Source organism: Haliotis rubra, unplaced genomic scaffold (genome assembly GCF_003918875.1).
Source record: "Haliotis rubra isolate DU_JTF1 unplaced genomic scaffold, ASM391887v1 Scf31, whole genome shotgun sequence".
NCBI lineage: Eukaryota > Metazoa > Mollusca > Gastropoda > Lepetellida > Haliotidae > Haliotis > Haliotis rubra.
In genome coordinates this window covers 1,474,214-1,496,926 of record NW_025766980.1, presented here as the reverse complement: position 1 = coordinate 1,496,926, position 22,713 = coordinate 1,474,214, and the positions used below count along the sequence as shown (strand labels likewise).

Sequence of the window (22,713 nt, the reverse complement as noted above, 5' to 3'; positions counted from 1 at the left end):
CTTCCGGATGTTTGGTCCAGTAATAGCTGCTCTGTAGAAACACGATACCATTAAGGTTTTAGGTACTTGTGAACGTGACTCACTTTGAAAAATAGTAACGATGTTCCTGAATCAATTGTTCCATATTTGATTGCCGTCTGCTTCGCAAGGTCGTCTGCCGACTCTATAGGTGTAAACATCCGCTCTATAGTGAGGAAGGCAGCCAGGTTGGCAGTATAGGAGGATATGATTATGAGGACGAAAAACCACCACACGCCACCTATTATACGACCTGACACCGACCTGAAACAGAAGCAACTACTGAGGACGAGAAAACATTCAGAGGAAAATGAAGAATGGTTTTACATATCAGCTACAATATCTATCATCTTGAATGGAAATTCAGTTGAATTGATGTTCTCGGTAAAAACAATACTTTGATGAACTGTAAAGTTTTGAAAACACAAGATACCTTAATATTTACTTCATTGAAAATTATATATTAAAACTCAAACTCCTTCAGTTAGATGTTGCTATTGTAGTTCCGGAGTAAGGTTATATCTATGAATACGCCGTGCCTACTTGGAAGTGAATGTAACAAATGCTATATTTGGGATTACAATTTCCCAGTAACTACGATTTCTTGTTCTTGAGTCCCATTTGGGATCCGAACCCACACCAGTAAGGCACCAAATCGCCAGCACAGAAACTCAGCGATCTAGCCCACTCAGCCACCGAGATTTCCACAAAATCGTCCAACAAGTCTTAGTCTACACCACGTTAAATTATTTGTGTACCCCTCTCCATGGCTCCAATGGCCGAAAGCTGTGAGTAAACCATGCCTTTTAGAAAATGGACAAATGTAACAACTGGTATATTTGGAACAACACTTTCTCAGTAATCGGCGCACAAAATCATTATGCTTTTTTAGAAGAGAAACTTTATCAACTGTCTGGGATAAGGCATGCAGATCAATACTAATTATAATATATGCGTATGTATTTTCTCCTTTTAAACTGGTGTCGTATTAAATGATCATGAGTGGCGCAACACAAACGACCCCCTTTAAGATATTGTATCAATTGCTAGGAGCCCCAAAATTGGCATGTTTCAGTCAGTTCACAAGTCTCCAGATTACGTACCATCAGTCTAGCAATTAACACCAATTGCATAGGCAAACCGTTTCGACTAGTCTGCCTCACAGTCCCTGAACCGCATTACTTTCCCTTCTAAAGCCCAAAATGAATCTAGTCCAGATTTCCTCACGTTCTGAATCTCCTATCTCACTAGGGCCCATTTTCAATTTAATAGGTATCGTTAGTTTCTATCAAAATTCTCTCTATATAATATAAGATACGTAGAGACTAAGCATTAACCCACGTCTCGCCCTCCAACGTGGCACTGCAACTATTACAACTCCAGATCAAGACTTGAGATTGGCACCCTACCGGACCAAACCGTGAAGCTTCCCTCAGCCTATTCCTGGAATGGTCTTGAGTAGATACATCACATAAATAGATGTCCTCACAATGCACAATCGTATACCGTTATGCCATTTGTAAACAGATCATTGAACGCTGAACACAAACACGTAGAATGGATTCCTTTGTGTTTTGGGTCGATGATCTGAACTAAATTTAGTTCATATTCCTGCGGGTACATTCGCCACCGCCTGTGTCATTCTGGAGTTAACTACTATATTCGTAACCAACTCGTTTCATTCTTGGGAAGTCGAAAGCACTGTTTTGCAAAGTCGTGTTTCCACACAAAACATTGATAGCAGGGACGGCTTCCTTCATCGTACGGAAAATCGCGAGTGTTGGCGATTGAATAGGCAAATATGGAAATGGTCTTTAACGCCTATAATGTATATGCACGCAGCGGAATAACCCGTTAAACTCGAACGATGTGAACTCACCTCGGACAGGAGTCGCTTCCTTGGAACATAAGCGCACCCATGGAGAACCAGAATGAGTTGAGTAAGGAGAATTCGTTGGCTAGCTCCTCCTCTGTGGCATCGGGGCCCTTCTTCCACTCGAGTGGGCTGAACCTACTAACCAGGAATAGCCCCACACTGACCCCGATGTAGGCCACTGTGATGCACACCCAGATCTCCAGGCGCAGGGGCTGCATGAAGGAGAACACACCCGGCTTCTGTTTGTCCGGCTTCTTGATCATGATGCTGATGCCGAAGTTCATGAAAGGTTTGGAGAAGTCCACAAAACGTTCTCGATCAGCTGTGATTGTCAGTGGAGCTATTGCCATATCAGCTTCCTGAGAAACAAAATACAAGTTTTCTGAGGGATCGACCGTTTAATAGCGTGACAAAATGGTATTTCTATCCCCCAATTAAATGCTAATGCTGGTTTGGTTGTGATGTGAATAGAAAATAGGCTTGATGCGGTAACTGTTAACATGTTCTCTCTTTACTTGACATCACCTGCTCATCAGGTATCCTCGATAATCTCCAGGGTATACCTTCCGATAATCTCTACTAGTGTGGAGATACCCTGGTGATTATTGATGATGCCAAGGGATACAATGCGTGTCTCTTAAACACGCTGTGCATTATTTTCATCACTAAATCATTTTCCGACTTTAACACCCACTGGAATCTCTGTTTTTACATTCCATTAGGAAATCACCAACGCAGGTTAGCGTTGATCCCAACTATCTCTGTGGTGGTTTGTGAGTTGGTAGTGAGATGGCAACAGCTGTAGGTGTGATGATTTGTGAGTTGATAGTGAGATGACAACAGCTGTAGGTGTGGTGGTTTGTGAGTTGATAGTGAGATGACAACAGCTGTAGGTGTGGTGGGTTGTGAGTTGATAGTGAGATGACAACAGCTGTAGGTGTGGTGGGTTGTGAGTTGATAGTGAGATGACAACAGCTGAAGGTGTGGTGGGTTGTGAGTTGATAGTGAGATGACCACTACTGTAGGTGTGGTGGGTTGTGAGTTGATAGTGAAATCTCCAATGCAGTTTTGGGCTGATCAGAACTGTGTGGGTTTGTGAATTAGTAATAATGTCACCAATAAAGGCAAATTCAGTTATAAAGATATGTCTAAGCATTAATATTTAGATAATACCAAATAAATTAATATAACAAGTTATGGCAATGTGCCATTGTGATGTCTTCTGACGTTTCGAGTGAGTTCTCCAATCATCCCGTTCCAGGTGTTGGTGCTGTTGTCCTTCAACCCATAGGCTCCATCGTCCACCAGCTTAATGGCGAAGTCGAAGCCCACCTTCACAGACATAGCGTAGGACAGGTCAGCGGCGTAACCTAGCAACAAGGAACAAACACAGACGATCTCAGAATGAGAGAAATACCAAACGCAAGAACACTTAAATGTTGGCAAATCCTTCCTGAAGCGATGTGGTATGCTAAGCATGCCCTTTATTCAAAACAACTAGGTATAAACGAAGTGAGATTTATCAACTCGTGTTGATATAATTGATAACTCTATATCCCGAATATGGCCTGAATGCAATAAAAGCCTTGAAATCATTTATCATGAAATAGAAAACAGCAACACCCTCGTGTCGAACTACAAATGTTATAATTTTTCGAACTGATTGTCCTCTCCCTGCACATCTCTTCAGTTTAAGCCATAACTTATCTCTGATATGGTGTTGACGGATATCTCCAGCTTGCCTTTTTGTCTCAATAACATTGCATATGGAAGGGTCGCCTTGATCAGAATAACTGAACATTTCCATCAGTGTTAAATGTGCCTACATTTCGGATTAGCCGAAAACGTATTCTCAATCAATCAGAATTCGACACAAGAGCGTTCAACTGTGTGGAGACTCCGCTCAAGAATAGCTACTTTGTGTATAAGTATTACCCTGAAACCTGTCATTTCCAAGCTTTGGTCTTCCAGCGTCTTCCTTGGCCCACATCAAGAAAGGATCTACCTGAAAGCCCACACTAACGGTCAACAGTAAATAATCACTTCAGCTCCTGTAGAGAGAGCTGGACAATCGCCATAGAACGTAAACAGTCTGACTAACAATCCGATATACCAATCTATCCAATTATCTATGAACAAACTGAAACAAACGTTTGTTTTCATGTTTTAATGCTTTTGGAACACACCCGTACGAGAAATAAGACAAAAAACGTATTTTTATATAAAATGTTGGGCAAAAGAAACTATACCGAGTTTGCTTCTTATATACTACTCATCAAAAGTTTAGACTCACTTAAAACGCTCACTATGTTATGTGTGTATATGTATGGTTACATCGAAGATGAATTTGTCCACTAACTTGGGGGAACCAACTGCAAACCTTATGCAGATGAATTGCTCGAGGATCATGCATCAATTTTCTGAAATGCATGTACAAATATCGTGCATGTGAACTGCTGCGTTTTGGTGTAAAGATTTGTTAAGAGTTCGCCCAGTTTCATCATTTATTGATCTCATGACAGTAATCTTTTCAACGTTACGAATTTCTTTTACAATACATCAGTTCATGTGTAAAGAGTACCAGTATGGAATATTTTGCAAAAGTTCTAGTTTAGAACAGTTGACTGAAGTAAGTGGCTACAGTTACACTAGTGAGTCTAAACTTTTGATGGGTAGTATACAAACGAAACTTGAATGAATGTTGTTCAGTGTGACCATGTTTGCTTAGCCAGCACTTATCTGTGCAAGAGTTTTTAAAAATCATCTGTATAAGAAACATTGGTCAATGAAGACTTGGGCTTAAACGGATTTTTAATGAATTAAGTCTTAAATCAAGTTTTAAATCATATCATACTCAAAAACAACCGATAACAATAAAGGAGTGTCCTTTGTGTGCTGGCTAGTATTTTTACAACGGGGTAAACTACAGCTGTATGACCCCTCTGTGAGACCACGACAACACCCACGTCAGTGTGAAAAGCTGAATACATAAAAATCTACGCGTGTTCATACGGTTTTCAATTCATACGGTGTTCAATTCATACCACAGTGAAGCGACAATAATACATTAGTCAACACCAGTGTATAAGATAAGCCAAAGCCCAAGACAGACATCAGAATTTGTAGTAACAATGAATAATTTAATGAACCTGTATCGTGTATTTACTGTCGATCAGTCTATTCACAACAGTAGTTTTCAGAGAATAGATCTTAAGATATGGGGGACATTTACTCAGATGTATGGTCGGATCCAGAGGGGGTGGGGTGGGGGTGCAGGGTGCGCACCCCTTTGGTGCTGAAAGTTTGTTAAATGACCATTGAAACTCGGGTGAAAATGAAATGTGCACCCCTCCTTTTCTCAATATTGTGCATCTCCCCTTTCTCAAAAAGCTGTATCCGCCCCTGATGGAACATCTTATCTAAAAGCGGTCGACGGGCCTTATTTCATACACTGTCAATACTCAACTGAATATCCAGGATGAACTGAACGAAAAATATGACCTCAATCGACATGCTGATACGTAACTAATCAGTGATAACGATCTTAATCAAAGAGGAGCCAAAGAAACCACCTCTCAGTTTATCTTATGTTATGTTTGCTTGATCCGTACCCGAACATATATTCAGTTGACTGTACTGGTGCTTGATCATCTCTACTGCTACTGTGTTTTAATACCTTTCAAAATATTATTATCGCATACTAAACAAGAACTGACCGGTATTTTAATCATCGTATCTTAGTATAGGCCCGTCTACCATTCTCACGGGTTTCCTATTCTCGCGGTAAACACGTTTTCTGCCGAAATCGCCGATGCGCGACACTTACCGGTTGTTTACATCACCTACTGGTAACTAGGAAGTGGACCAAGACTGTAAGTGATCAAAATCTTGCAGTGTCACGAATATTGTGGAGTTTATACCAACTTGGACATGTCATTACTTTTTCCCGCCTTTTCCGGCAGGATTGCTCTTACATACACTCAATAACGTTAATTCCTGGTAATACCGCGAGAATGGGAGAAGCCTCGTTTCGTCAATGGCGGATGGCATTGTTTATCACCGGGCTCACGAGTGGTAATTCACCTGATGGATCTGGCAGCTGATAGATTTAGATGTTAGAGGAGAAGGCCCTTCATTTAAAAACAACAAGCATGAATACGATGTTTGTGTTATTTTTTCAGCCGATATCCGTAAGTACCGCGAGAATAGGAAACGCCTTCCTTCATATTGTTTCATTTTCTGGCACATTGACAACATCTAAACCATGGTTGTACTTCAAAGCTTACCCCAGTGTTCACTGAATCAATTTATTGCTACACAAATTTACCCACCAGTTTATCACTTTTAGCAAACTTGCAGGAATGAGTGAAAATTAAACAGATATAACATCCAATTTAACAATATACAGGTCCTTCAGATTTTTCAGTGACACACTCACCCCAACACAGAAAAACTCGGTATCTGGGCCTCAGTTTATATATCAACATGGCTTTAAACTGGTCATTCAGCTAACTTTAATTACATTAATAAATATTCAGGGTTGGCGTTTTAATGCATATTTACTTAGAGACCGGAAATCATTTCACATTTAGAATTTTACAATATTGCAAAAAAACTAATTCCACATGAAAATGAAAATGGAACGTTTTTAGTGAAAGTGTGAGGCCCATGTTCAGCAAATTGTCCATGCTCCTAAAATCACATCATTGCATATAAGCTTTTGGCAATATTAAATTTGCCTTTGGTACATATATCCCCCCAAAGTGTCTGTCGGATATGGAAATATTACGGCAAGTTTTTGAGGCGGTTGTATATGATGTGTGATAAGAAGGCAAAGTGAATTATATTACCAGTATCGACGTTATAATCTTGGTGGAGTTAGCTCCCCTGTCTAAATACTGTATATCTGGTAGATGGAGTGTGTCGTGCTCCTCGCTCTCGAACCCCCGCTCGCTGCTGTACCAGGTGCCGATCTGCAAGTGACAAGTGACAGTAACGAATCAGTGTGTATGTGAGACATGGTAATTATAGTAAGTGAAATTACAAACTGAAATACATTCTTCACAGGCCGACATGTTGGAATAAAATCGTTATGGAGCGTACAGAGATTCGATGCCCAGGGCTCCCTTAAGCAAAGCGATCTTAGCGCTAAGACTAGTTTAAATATTGCGAGAGTTTTGGTGGCATGGCTGAGGACCATCTGTCAGCTTGTGTCAATCGGGGTTTTCAGTCTCTTGGTTTCATACTTTTAATGTTGAATATTTCATGTTTCAGTTTAACTTTTAACAAATTAATCAGTAATCCCTTCAAATAATTTTGATATTTATTTCAGTCATGCACCAAGCGATCGTACAATGCTCTTTTTAACCCAGTATCCAGGGCAAATGAATACACCATTGCTACATTTGGCAGGCCAGTATCCATGGTTACTAGATACACTACTGCAACTTTCAATAGGTTCTCCTACATATCTTTATGAGCAGAGAATATAATTTTTACCTTGGAGGGACCATTGTCCAGACTGACGGAGTATACTCCGAGACTGTAGTCCTGCCTGAAGCCCTTCCTGTCGAAGGACAGTACGCCGGACAGACCTGTTGGCTGCATCTGTAAACAGGTGCCATATATTATATAAAGCCATGACCGATTGTAGCAATGCCACACCTTACAGGACAACTTCATTCTCCATTTAGATACATCGGCCATTTGTAAATCATAAATTCCTTTTCTCGTTCGAAATCAAGAAGAATTTGGGAATCGAACCGACCACCAGTGCATCCTTGCAGTTTAGTTGGTTACAATAGACCGTCGAGCCACCAGTGTCCCATTTAACTGAATGACTGAGTTTGGTTTTACGCCGCTTTTAGCAATATTCCAGCAACATCACGGCGGGGGACACCAGAAATGGGCTTCACACATTGTACCCATGTGGGGATTCGAACCCGGGTCTTCGGCATGACGAGCCAACCCTTTAACCACTAGGCTACCCCACCGCCCCGTCCCATTTAAGATCGGGTTGGGGTAATCAGTGGACGTAAATTCTCGGTTGTTTTCAGGGTTGATTATAAAGAAATATTAGCAAAACGGATAATTGATTTATAGATAATTGACCTCTTATGAAAATATTAGATTTCACTGGTCGCTTTACGCGATAAAGACGAAATACGACTGGAAACAATATTCCCCTTGTGGACTGGAAATCGTCTTCAGTAAACTATGAGGGTCGATATGACCAAGTTGACGGGGTGGTCATGGTCGTTGTCTTCCCATAATGTGGATGTTTGCTCATAATATCCATCACTAGTTTGGCCTGACCAGATTCATTTATTTACATCCTGCCGTCATGTAGCTGGAATAGATTGAACAATGCACGTGCAGACGGACGCATGCAGACAGAAACTCCCACGTTTTACCTGTTTTATTCTGTGTAGAATTTCCTCCCCGTGCATCCAGGGTACTGGCGGGTTTTTATCACAGGGTATCCCTTTAGTGTCGTTGTAGGTGTACAGGTCTCCTCGCCTGAAGTTGTAGCGGAACACCTCGCTGTCGTTCTGCATCATGCTGTAGATGGCCTGGCCCAGCAGATACACTGCATCCACCAACAGGGCCGCACGGACCTGAACATGGATAACAGTATTGAAGACCACGATACATTCATAGAGTGTTTAGACGACATGAGTCTAGGTAATAGTGAGAATATATGTATGTATATCCATGTATATCGCGTACCGTCAGGTATCAGGTAACTGCCAAAACAAATAGTGGTTAATAGCATGAGCAGCTGTCCACTCTGTCGGTGCACGAAGACACACAACCTGGTATCCCCTTGTCATCAAGTCTACCTCGGGGCTTATGACAAGAAGTGGACACCAATACTTTGATCTAATGCTCCACTGAATTCTTCGAGGAGTAACTTTCAGGAATCTTGTGAATGCTTATGACAGGAATGTTGTGAAACTCCACGAATTCTTCATAGTAACTTTCAGGAATGTTGTGAAAGTGTAACTTCGTAACATTTGTGAACTGGGCCCATATGCACAAAGCGATCTTAGTGTAATGATGATCGAAACTCGCATATTCTAACTTAAACTTTAGATAGTAGTAGCGCTACCAGGGTCCCTGGTGCATCACGAGGTGTATTGACTCACGGGGACGGACTGGTAATCCTTAGGGGAGGAAAAGCGCCCGGGGGTCATGCCCAGGGCCTCCAGAAAACCTCGGCTAATCTCGTTTTTCTCGTCGAGAAGTTGAAATCCCGTGACGTTGACTCCACCGTGGCGGTAGCGTGTCAAATTTAAATTTTTGAAATCCTGAAAAGAGACATTTTTTACATATAGACGAAAAGTTGATAAGTTAGAAACGTGTATATAGTGTGGTAATATGTTTTGTTATCAGGTATCACTTAATATTTTGTCTGTCACTTGTATTGCAACTAAACAAATACTTTAACATTACCCCTGTTGAATAATTTTCGGTGATTAAAAAGGAATTGACCAAAAGCAACACTTCCAGGGTCTAAATCCAGACTTGTTTGTTGTATTGTTGGTGGGATAAAGACTATATAACGGAGAAGTCCATTCTCTCATCACACAAGCTTATAAAAAGGCAGACTTTGTCCCTCACTGTTGCCAGACATACATATTTCGATAACTTGCCGCGTGGAGAGCTTTTACACACTGATCAGCGTAAAGTTACGTTTTCTGCGTTAGATCAATAGCAGATTTTAAAATCGTAAATTGAATATGGTTTTACGTCACTTATTCCATACGTATTTCAGCGGGGGACACCAGAAATGGGCTTCATACATTGTACCCATGTGAGGAATCGAACCCGGGTGGTCGGCATGACGAGCGAACGCTTTAACCACCAGGCTACCCCTCCACCCTTACTTGTTTTAAGTAGATCTCAAGAGTGACATATTTGCATATGCTATCGAGAACTCAGTGAATGACACGAGAAGATAATCCACTCACCAAAGAGCCAAGCAAATAATTGTAGCCATATTTGTTCATACCGACTTCAGGTATCTGAAAAAGAAAATGATTGTCAATGTTTCTGCTACAATGTTGGCAAAACGATATTTTCATTGAAAAATGATCTTACTTCCGATGTGAAATGTTTGAAAGAACTTGGCATTTCAGCGTCGTTTAATGCCAAACCAGTAATAACTAATTAGGTTAAAAACACCCCTAATCAGAATACAGATGTAAAAAAATCACGTTTGAAATAATGAACATGTTACGTCAAGCTGAGCAACAAATCTAATCAAAACGTAAGGGAGACAATCGTTCTTAGAATGTTGAAACTCGTTTGTAGAGGTTATCTCCCTTAGATCGTTCTAAACTACCTCACCACAGAGCGTTGCAGAACGAAGATGGATGGGCGTCTATACGCATAACTGGATTGACTGTTGTGCAAGTTATCGATCGTGGTGTTGATATATGGGTGACAGTGCCCCGACCAGACATTCCATGAAACACCGAGCTGTAGCCAGCAGTAATGCACCGTGTTTGTACCAAGTGATGAAGCGAACGGGTAATTGTATCGTTTGATGCTGGTATGCGAGTTGCAGGCTCGCGTCCATTATGAAGGCTGTGACAATATGAAACAATTCTATTCCGCCCTATTAGCTCTAATAACTAAATAAGTTCCTGGTTTAGAGTCGTTATCTGGGGACGTGGATACAGATACGACAAACATGTCGTTAACAAGGAGAGAGTGAGTGAGTAAATGTATGATGTTTCAAGCCGCTTTCACTACTGTTAAGAAAACTATATATCATGGGATGTAATTGTGAGAACTGTCGGGACTTGTGTCAACTCTTCTTCAGAAATATGTTTACATGGAACTAAGGGACACTATTCATATATCACACCCACTGTGGGTGTTAACCACAAACGCAGATAGGAAGTGCAATGTGCACACCCCACCCGCAATAATCACGCTCTAAAAGAATATTAGTAATACAACTAATCAACGTACATTGTCCAAATATGTCTACACATAATTGTTTTTAGTGCTGCCCTGTTATGTGCATCCCTTTCACCATTTTTAAAGGTTTCCGAATGCTGAGTACTATCCCCTCCTGTTCTAAGGCTTCCTTCCCATCTCCCACTTCCTTTGTCTCAGTTTTAGTAAAAAACTCGTGTTCCTTTTGATTGGTTAAGAATGCACAAAATGAAAGACTCTCTTTTATAGTAGGTTTTATACCATTTTTCAATGGTTTAATCAACATTAAATATCATTTTTTTTATCATAAAAATTGAAACTTCAGTGGATTACGAGAACAATTATACATAAATACATCTGATATATCGAGTCGTTGTCTTCCCGGGGATCCATTAAATGAATGAAATCCAGAGTCAGTAAGACTGATAACAATAACTATTCCTCTTATAGCAACTCGGTGTTGAGTTGTCAGAACCTCGTGTTACACCATGCCAGTCCAACAGTGCACAAGTCTGTAGCCAACATGGCTGCACTGCATGACAGTGGCTAAGAACTCGTTTACCGTATTCATCAGATTTGGCACCGTCAGATTTCAACATCTTCCCAAATTCGGAACAAACAATTGTCAAGCATTTTGCAAATGGTGGTGAGGGTATTTTCAATAGAAAACCTACTTCAGTAGTGTCCATGTATGGGCGGACCTCGGAGGGGTTGAAAACAGTTACCAATAAATTCCATCGCCAAAGTCCATCTCAGATGCAATCAGAAATATTCATTCACCATTCGTATGTAGTGCATAAATAGTTTCAGGTAATATCTTCTATTCAACCTCGTCAAGGTGAAGTAACAGTCGGCATCGGCCAACTTGCTCGTGTAATATCGTCACACGTGTTGACCCGTTGGTGCCAAGTACGGTTAACTCGATGGTACGAAGGACATCGTATTGTGCACTAAATAAACTCTTTAGATGAAACTGAGAAAGTAACAGATAGAAAACATAATCAGGAAGAGACTGACTGAGTTTGGTTTCACGCCGCTTTTAGCAATATTCCAGCAATATCACGGCAGGGGAGACCAGAAAAGGGCATCACACATTCTACCCATGTGGGGAATCGAACCCGGGCCTTCGGCGTGACGAGCGAACGGTTTAATTACTAGGCTGCCCCACCGCCCCCAATCTGGACGAGAGAGGGGATGCGGAAGGGGGACGTGGGAATGGAATGGATCTGCCCACTTCTACTGGACAAAGCCTTTGAAACAGTATATTTTAGTAGCGCCCGGAATGACCTACTTAAGCACATGTTAGAATTAGATTGGTGGCGAAACAGGTTGATAGGCTTCAAAGTACGGTTATTACCGCTCACTACTGTTCGGTAGTGGTGGTTTTTGCAGATTTTGTTGGATGTTGTTAATCTGACATGCGGCAGGAGTCCGCAGGCTGTAGTCATAGTAACCGATGGAACGATATACAGCTTTGGCTTACAAGTCTGTCCTAGACTTCACATGCTTGAAGTGAAACCAGGCACCAAGTACTTGAACATCCCTCCTCCTCTGAAGCGTTTAATGCCGACGTGTATTTGTATGACTATTGGGATACGCTTCATCTCAGACATGTATCGTTAAGATTGAGATAATGGCGGTATGTGACTGACAACTGATATCATATATTGTTTAAGACCTGGAAATTGTAAGGACGAAAATATATTAATCACGATTGAAAAAGATCTTGTATTTTGGAAATGCTTGTATTTTGCTGACAGAACGGAAACGAATATTGAGCCACAATTGGTTTGTTGTTAGTATTATAGAATGATTAGGTACAATTTTATGGTTTTATGATCGTTTACCCATAATTGTTCATGGTGGTGATGATTGTCATGATTATTTTTGTTATTATTATTCAGTAACGTCCCTTAAGTTGTGACGAGACCAGCAACGTCATCGGAAAGTCGGGCTTTCCAGACTACACTGGCGTCTCGCTCTGTGGTAGACGTCTGTATTGCGTCCAGAAACTCTCGTAAAAATACGCTCCAAAATATGTCCCATTTTTCCTTCAAAGAGCAAACATCATTGCAAATTTGCAATTTCACTTAATTTCGCGCTCAACTGGAATCGTCTGCAGTCAAACCGGTGTGTAATTTGAAGTCACTGCATAAAATGACGTCTGCCTGCTGCTGGCTCTTTCTAACACGTGCTGCGATAAAACGCCGACATAAACATTACCAGTGGGCTTACATCCACGTCATCGACTGCCACAGCCACTACGACAGGTGCCCGATAAAACTACATATCGGCGGTGTTTCAAGATCAAGAAACCCAAGGACTCTTTACAGTGAATGCCAACCCCTCCCCCGTCACACCCACCCTCTCCCCTTAATTCAAACATAGAAAACCGTAGGATTGTTAACAGAGAGCGGAGTGCTGGGCAGAAACCAAGGTCAACCCTGGCATCGATGTGGGTGAAGTTCACCGCATCTCTAAACGGCTGCAACTTACTGATTACAGTATTCACGAGAACTGTGTGTAAGGGAAAGCCTTTAAAGCAAATTCACACATTGCATTTCGTCTTACGCTCGTTTAGCCATCTGGTAGTGCATAGGTACGCGGTGAAATTGACTACAAACGTTTTCAAGCAAATGAATTCTGAAATTTGGGGATTCCTGTTAGACGGGGTCCGGAATATAAGGATTTATGGCTTTACCTGAAATGGTATTCGCAGTTGCCATTGCCAACTTTAACATAAACATTTAAATAATTTGAAGTTCACATATGGGTTCCCAAACGTTAATTTCAAATGGGGTGAATATCGAAGGAAACGTGACTTCATTGCGTATTACAAATCCATATTCAGGGCTCATTGACTTCCAGTTCCAGTCTCCTTACGGTATAACATCTGTATTTAACGACAAGATAATGATAGGTTGAATTTGCAAATACTATCTGACATTGTAGTCCCTACGTTCACGACTAATAATCATATCCCATTACCAGTACCATCAATACTATTTACGATTTGCAGTCAGGTTGCAACGTCATCACGGCGTTAGACCGCGTTTGTCGTTCCCGTCCGTGACAGGATAATCTCTATAATTCGCCATACAAATGTCATTTGTGTGTTAATTCAGTCAATTGGATTTTTTCACCCAAATACCGTTTTTTTCCACATACGTATCAAGGGATGAAACGCATGTGCCACTGTCGAAAATAGGTGTCTTGTAACTGACACCACGTGTGCGATGAAATCGATTTGCTGATATTTGTTAGAAATTTAATTAAAATGTATCCATTTTCAACGTTTGTATTTAGCCTGCAGCCCTTATCAGGGATTATCACCCGAAACAATCATGGTTTTGGTAATTGTATCTGAGGATGGCCTTATCACAAACCGTGGAGTACATCTCGCGAGATCCACTCTGAGTGATTCTGTATGTTCACCTGCGGCCCTTATCAGGTGTAATCAAAGTTTCGCGTGGGTGAGACTGGTTTTGCAAATTGTATCTGACGTTGACCCTTGTGGAATCAACTGTCCATGCTCCGACTGGACAGAGCTGAGTTTGCCTTGGCTAATTGTATCGGACAGATTATCTCCACTCGATATCCGCACGTGACACTGGCTCCGCGGAGACTAGGGGAGATTGACGGATCACGGCGCAACAATCAGAGTACATCTGAATCGGTGCTTCCTCCAAGTCTGTAGACGTGAGGACAATCGTTAAGGCGCAATTGTGGCACAGATATAACTCTAATCATACGGAACCAGGTGTATCACTAAATGCCATTACTGCAACAGCCTCTTTTTGTAAAGTGAAGTGAAAAGAGGTGTTAATTTGGAGTTAAGACTACGGCGACGTGTTACCACGTGCGTGTGTGTGTGTGAGAGTGCAGCAGCATTGTTCTCTAACACTCTTTTACATGTAGACTCACCCTCTCAATTCCCTCTACAATATAATGATTCCGAGCAAGACTGCAAGTGACATAAGACGCTGTGTGTTTACTGTGGAAATGGACTCTAAGTAAATGTGGAAAATATGAATCGTTTCAAAGCCGCCAAAAATAATTCAGTAACTTGTAATATCTGTAATGCTTTGAGTCAACCCATGTGAACTACTAGGCGAATACTTTTTTTAAGTTGAATATGTGCAGGAAAAATAGTTTTTCTTTCTGGTTTGAACTTGCCCATTTTAGCAGAGGCGCATCCCTATCCCCTAATACTTACTGCTAACCCCACTATGGCCAAGGAAATAAATACGCATAGTTTGTAGTACAGATGTAAATGGATAAAACATAGTACACCATCCGTATTCATAATAGAAATACAACCGACAGAACCTTTCACTATCCTCAAGTCATATTTGCCTTAATCAGTCACTTTTACCATTCTCACTGCATCATGAACATGTTGCATGAATCTCTAATAACGGGTGTTCGCTAAAAGGTGAGCGTTTCCTGCAACACCGCAAGGCACCCGTCACAAACGTATATATGGTTTTGTTTAGCATATGTTTAATCCTTGAACAATATTCAGATGGGAGACAACCTGAATGGTAGTTTTATGGGGAAAACACGATACCAGTCTCGGAATCGAACCGAACGGACCTAATAACCGGACTGGCTAACTAGATCCCCTGTGTGTTACAAAGAATGCCATATATTGTTACACCTCGGCATACACCGGAGCGAACGGACCTAATAACCGGACTGGCTAACTAGATCCCCCATGTGTTACAAAGAATGCCATATATTGTTACACCTCGGCATACACCGGAGCATTCTGGCGGTAACATGAAGCACATTGCTATTCTAATCATACATATCAATAGAGGTGATTAGAGTCTGTAAGTGACCTACACTTATACATACAGGGGACACACGTAACTAGGTCTGTTCATTGTAGAGACGGGATAAAAATCAATATTTGAAACAATTCTATGTATTCAGTTAATGACACATGGCCAAAACAATCGCTGGAAGAAAGCTTACAAGTGCTGGCGAGACTTTTCAATTTGAAACTGAAGATTGTGTGATGCACAAAAACTGAAACAAGTTTTGTTCAAAGTCAAGTGTCGCCCATGACAGGAGTTATTTGGCGTCGTAAATTCGATTAAATTCTTGCTGCAATGACTGTTGTGTTTTGCAAAACACAAAACACACGCCTTAAGAGAGGTGACAGAGTTGGGCTACACGCCGTGTTGGTAATTATTCCAATTACGTGACGACATAACAGCTAAATATTGGAGGAAAGGTCTTTGTATCCTGGCACTTTCAAGGGACGTAACACCTGTACGGATTGACTTGCGGAGTTACCATATGGTCGCTCCACAGGAAACTAAATTGATAATCAGTAATTTTTTAAACAATTTCGATTAAATGATTCACAGATTAATCCGTGTGCACAACGAGTAAAGACAGATACGTGTGGTCTATAAAGTGTTTATGCGTTAAATCTAATATTGTGTATACTTCTTCGGAAAGACTCCAGGTTCATCTTCAGCCCAATTAAACCAACAAAATGCTCTTTACATATTCAATGACAAAGCGATGTTTTTTTTCATTTCTGTGCTTGAAAATAAATATGCTGTTTTAAGGTTTTGAGCTTCCAATTTGGTTAATAAGAAAACATGGCGTAGCAGCCTAAAAACATGTCCATGTCCCTTTAAATGTATGGGTTGTTTTAAAACTCTGAAAAACCCGTGCTGTGTTGAACGTGTGCTCAGAAAACGTATGGCAAAATTAAGTTAAACCCTGTTAACGCGGACTTTGTGGTTCCCAGATTAACCAATTGTTGATGTCTTTGTTATTGTAATTCATGTGATAAACACTTTATTATATTAAAGAGAAATTGAATTGCATCATTACATACATCACTACCAACATTCAAAACAACAGACGGCCTGAAACGTTGACTGCCTTTCTTTGCTTTATAAGTTCAACAACTGACAAAGATAATGGGTAAAAATATTTTGTTGTTGTTAACAACAATTAGAGAACGTCAGGCAAAGAACATGGCAAAGTGTATTGTGGAAAACTTCTCTGTTGTTTGTGTGTATGCCAATGTGTACGTTAATGTTTATGAATATGTGTATTTGTACGCATATGATTGTGTGTGTATGAATGTCTATGTGTGTGCATGTGAATATGTCACGTGTGTGTTTACGTCTTGAGTGAGTGAGTTACTATTTAACGTCACATCGGCAATATCTCAGCCATATCGTGACGAAAACAATCCATACAATAAAAAGTGGAAACATTTTGAAGATTAAAACCTGTCGACGATGGACAGTAAAAATACTAGAGAATCACAGATATAAATATAAAACTAGCGAGCAAAGTTAAAATATTCCAATCAAAGAAGACATTACAATATAAAATACGGGCTATAGATCGCCAACAACTGAAGGTAGATCACCATACTAAGGCTTACGTCTTGATGCGTATATATGTGTATATATATGTATAATGCTTATGTTTATGCGGACATGTATATTCGTATGTGTATGTACATTTGTAAAGATATGGGTTTGGGATTGCATACAAATATTTGTGTGTGTGCGTGTGCGTGCGGGCATGCGTGTGTGTCAGTAAGTTGTTTACTGCAATAGAAACTTGGTCGGGATGGTATAATCACTGTAAAACCTGCACGCGAACTGTATCAGAGGCCTCAGGAATAACAGATCGCAGTGGAAGACGACTGTAGAAATTACACCCAAGACGTCCATCAGAATAAATGATTCATCACTTTTGAGAAATTTCCTTCCACGGAAATAAAGACCTCAGCACTCGGCGACTGGTCCAATAAAAAGGGAAAAAAGTTTAATTTCCAGCGTCTATTCAGATGGGGCTCGTTGGGACCATCTACAATCGGAGTTCAGAAAGGGATAACCTGTCTGAAATGACATCGTCCCGAGTCAGTTCTTGCTGAATGAATGCGTGTCTTCGCGATTTGTGGCTCCACTGCAGTGCATAGGATTCACAAACGGCTCCATGTGGGAATCGAACTGGAGCTCTGGGCGAACGCTGTACCAGCTGGGCCACCTCTTGGGTTTCTTGCTTGTCTGCAGAATGTTGATCAAACATCTGATGTAATTTTTAATGTTGAGATGAACGTGGTGAAATATGAACATAGCTGTATCTGTCGTAACGTTTTTTTTTGAAGTGACGTCGACTACGTTATATGGTGTTCAGCGTATCTGAAGATATTTTATTCGGTATAAATAGAGCTAAACACATAAAGTATGTTTTGTACAGCCACTACACGTCTTTAAAGAACCGATTCTGTTGCCATCATAATTGCTGATTCGGAAATTAGATATATTCCCAATAATGGTTTTGGCGTCAAATTTATCAATATTTCATCCTACCAATTATTCCGTTACAAGATTCCCTAATACATAATGACATGTGTACGCATTTAGAGCCTCGTAAAAAATACTCGCATGGAAAGATGAAAAGATACGCCAACGGCAAACAAATGGGCTGGAATTATCGTTTTCAATATCCAAATTTTCGGCTTTTTGTATGAAAGTGTTTGAAATTTCAAAGCATCCGGTACGAGTCCACGCAGAATAATCGACCGCAATCTTCAAATTAAATTTTCACCTTATCCTAGCAATTTATCAACAAATTGCCAACTGATAACAAAAAAATAATGATCTCGATTCCGATTTAATCCCAAAGCCTTTTTGTAGGAGTTCGCGGCGACTGCTCTGTATTTGAGAATGAGGCATTGTTCGCCGTCGAAACAACTAAATAGTTGACCATTTACAAATTGCTCTGGTTTGAGTGGGTAATAAGGATCCTTATTTATGTCGCTGGCTGATAAGGATCAGATACAGTTCAACACGGTTCCTGCTATTGATCCTGCGTGTTTTAAAGTGGCAAATATAATTCAATGTAGCAAGCGCACTCCAGCTATTGCTTCGACGTTCTGCTCGCCGTTCCTCCGAAACCCTCCCTCACTGCAACGGATCCGCTCGCTCCAAGCATCGTTTCTAAGCTCTTGCTCTTCCATATCGATTTTTCTTGACAAAGGCTCGCATTAACGCCGCCCTGTCATGGTGAATAATTTCAATTGGCAAGGCGATCCCCTCGCACGAAATGTGACTCTGTTTGTCAGTTTAAATCACGTTTTTGGTTTAAATGCTTCAGAGGACCTCCACACATACCACGAGTGCTTCTCGACGATCTGAGAGCTCTTACAACGTGACACAAGAGCATGCTGTTATATAAGAGCTTTTGTCCTTCGGAGAGGGTTTTAGCTGGTTGATATTTTTTTGAACAACGGGGTCCTTTGTTCGCAAGTGAAGCTGTCGAGGCTGATTATTGTCTTGTGTGACATTATAGCATCACGAAGGAGCTGACGAGTGTTTTTGGGTGCGTTCTGTTCAATGCCGATCTGTATTCCATCTGTATAACATAACATGTAAATAAGGCGGGACCAGAGCGGGGGGCATTTTGAACCGCAGCATCTCGTACAAGCAATTGGAATTGGTTGATGCTTGTGTTATGACTGACATACAAAGCTCCGAGGTACAGTTTGATTCTATAGCCACAATGACACTCTCTGCGCTGTTGTCATCTGAAGTTTTCCTTTAACCCATGAACACAGGACGATAAGTCCTTTATGCACTCAAAGGAAGATAGGTGTACAGTACCGTATTTATGGTGTAAACAACCTTGCAATGCGTCAGTGTTTGTTCGTGACGAAATGAAACACGATTCTAGTCTATGGTGATATGGGCCGATATCGGAGTCATACTTTTTCTGTTTGCAGTCTTTCGGGGTTGTTCTCAGCCTTGTAACAGTCTGAAAACACTATTTTTGTCACATCAAGTTTTCATGTGTTAACTTTCTTTGGACGGCAGTTTATGTTTGTGGAGCACTCTCTTCCATTCTCTGACAACAGTCTGGTATGTAGACCATTGACAACCAGTCTCATTAGTATCAACGACTTGACTCCGATAGATATCTCACAGGATGTACCCTTAGATCCGTTCTCGGTAGCATTCAAAAAAGGTAACCTAATGTGACCCCCGAGCGTCCATTGACCACCTGATCTAAATGAAGGACGCTAAGGTTACTGTGCCAAATCAATGGTCAGCTTTCTACAACAATTTGGCTTCATTTCTTCATTATCTTGTTTTAACAAGTGACAAGACAAGCCGGATACACATGTACGTAAGATTGCATCCGTCTTGAATGTTGATGTCATTGTCTAATCTAATGGTGCGGCCTTCGTTATGTATATCCGGAAAAGGCCGAGAAAGGTCTCTTTCGAAAACAAAGCAGACCTGCTAATCTGAACGCTTCGCTTACTGACATCAAAAACCAAGAAGCTCCAACGTTGATTAACTAATCACATAAGTCATCTGACGCGACCTTCTATTTAGGTGTCCTCCGATTTTCTCCTAAAGAAATATTTTAATGCGATTGTCTGTAAGTCGACAACCGGCGAAATGACTGAAATCCTGTAGTCAGCGTACTTCAACCCAACTCATTCACCTCCCACTTTTTTCGAAAGAAAACTATAAAAAAGTAACTTAAATCTGATCTGTATTCATTGAGCATGACAGAATTATGATCGCTGCTATTTCACATCATGCAAGGAGGTAATCTATTCGTATCCCCGAGAAATGTTGAACAGGATTAGATTAGTTGCATATTGAGACTTTGCATTTGTACTTCTTAAAACATAGACCAAGCAAAGCAGTAAAACCCTTTAACCATTAAGCCAATACCACAATGAAACTTATATATTGCTTTGATATTCTTAACATGATTTTAAAAACAAAATCGACTAAGGGTGTTCAAGGGATTCGACACACCCACCCCCTGAACATTCCTGGATCCGACTATAACATGCCCGTGTGAACCATACAAATAATTCATTTCTGGCCTTGTGGCAGCGGCTATTCTCTTCATTCAACCCCAAATGTGTTTTGTAAGTCATTTATATACTCATAGCGTAAGGATTCGAAAGCACGTCACATCTTATTTGTTAATTGCCTTGACTGGGCATCGATTAAGTAGCCATGAACCAAAGCATTTCCGATAGTGTACAACACACACCAGGTAGATCCCTGTACACTTAGTCCCAATCTGCGAGACAGGCCTAGTGTGGGGAACAGTGCCAACTGACAGACAGTGTTGCAACTGAGACGGAGTTCAAAGGAATGCAAAACAGGGTTCACCCACTCACCACTTCTCTGTTTACATTGAACCAACCAAGTCCTATAAACACAACACAGTTCAGTGTACCTGATTTGTATTCAGTGACTGAGACCAAATAAGAACTGCTGCTAGAAATGAAAAGCATATTGCGTGCCGAGGTATTAATGTCGGTTCTGGCAGCACGGATCTGCAATTTCTGTAGAGATCAGAGAACCAAGAATAACCAAAACTCAACAGATTTGTGTTTCATGAATAAATACATATAGCAGGTGAATATTATAGCTTCTTTCATCAAAGCAGAGCTGGGCAGTGTTGGTGGGTCAGATATCTACTAAAACCATCACGTGAAAACGGATGCAATGACTTAGCTGATAATCCGGCTTATAAATAACGTTTGGCTACAGTGCAGTGTTGAATATTTACAACGTGCAGTAGCGACGATAGATAGTGCAGCTTTGAATGAACGATATTTTACGCCGCAGTGTCACAGAGAGACAGGTTAATGTGAGAAGAAAGCTGGAAACGATGTTGGTCTAAGACTAAGAGCACTTTGTTGAACAGAGTGTTGACATAATTCGGGAGAATCTTGGAATGTAACAACGATCACAGTTTTCTGGCACGTCCAAGGCACGCAGCTCTGAACAGCGAAATGCGATGCGTTAGATAACTCGGCCACCTATGACGTCATACAAAATATAAAAACATTGTAAGCGTTAAAATGGCGTCTGTATCTTATCTTAGTTCACATCATCTTTAAGTTTATAACATCGTTTTCGGTACTAACAGACTCTTCTTAAAAGACGATAACTGTATTGGAGATGTCGACGTCCAGGTTTTTAACGACATCCTGTTATTCGACCTCGACCTTTGCCGAAATCCCCAGTCAGAACCTTGACCTTCATACCTCCACGCAGTCTGAGCATCGTAAACATTGACTAGCCGACGCATGAAACTTGAATCGCTCCGTAACCAGTCTGAGCAGCGTGAATCTCGGCCTTTACTGTAATCCCTAGGGTCAGTGGATCGTGCGCATTGACCTTCATAATAATCCAAACAGTCTGAGCATCGTGAACTTTGACCTTCACAATAATCCCCACAGTCAGGGTATCGCGACCTTGACCTTTACAATAATCCCCACAGTCAGAGCAGCATGAACTTTGACCTACAAACACATTCCACCTAAGCCGATCCTCCCAGTTCGACAGACATGTAGGTCAGGAACATCCTGCTGGTAGGCACAACGGTCACAAACCTCCCCAGTGTTTCGCGTTTGAGTGACTGTCTGACATTTGGGGTCACTTTAAGGTTACTATATTAAAAACATGGAATGGTTGACCTTGGAGGCTTTTTGCATTGAACCTTCTTTGTAGTGTTTATGCGACCACATCAAGAGGATATATTTTGTCAACTGAGTATTTACACAGCATCCGATGATAACTGTTTTCTGTTGCTTCTTCTACAATGCACAAGCGTTCAATAATCACGTATGTCATCAGAAATTAACTTATATAACTGTACAAATATCTAATTTGTAAACTATATCTAACCTTTCATGCGATAAACTTTTTAAAACATATTCTTGATAGTTTTATCATCAACCGCCGTGCTTTTCAAATGAACATGCCCACGGGAATATTCCTCACTGGACTAACCAGCGTCATCACCCGCCTGCACGCTTCGATAAGAGCAGCATCCCCATCTAA

General features: G+C 40.9%; 1 protein-coding gene across 1 annotated transcript in view; it reads right to left on the bottom strand.

The window, feature by feature from the left end:
* Positions 1–22,713, bottom strand: part of LOC124283079 (glutamate receptor 2-like) — an 85,193-nt gene that overhangs the window by 8,724 nt on the left and 53,756 nt on the right. Inside the window, 9 exon segments of the mRNA XM_046719101.1 lie at positions 84–282; positions 1,898–2,253; positions 3,122–3,264; positions 3,830–3,899; positions 6,745–6,867; positions 7,394–7,501; positions 8,308–8,511; positions 9,043–9,204; positions 9,868–9,921. Coding sequence (XP_046575057.1) covers positions 84–282; positions 1,898–2,253; positions 3,122–3,264; positions 3,830–3,899; positions 6,745–6,867; positions 7,394–7,501; positions 8,308–8,511; positions 9,043–9,204; positions 9,868–9,921 — 1,419 coding nt within the window.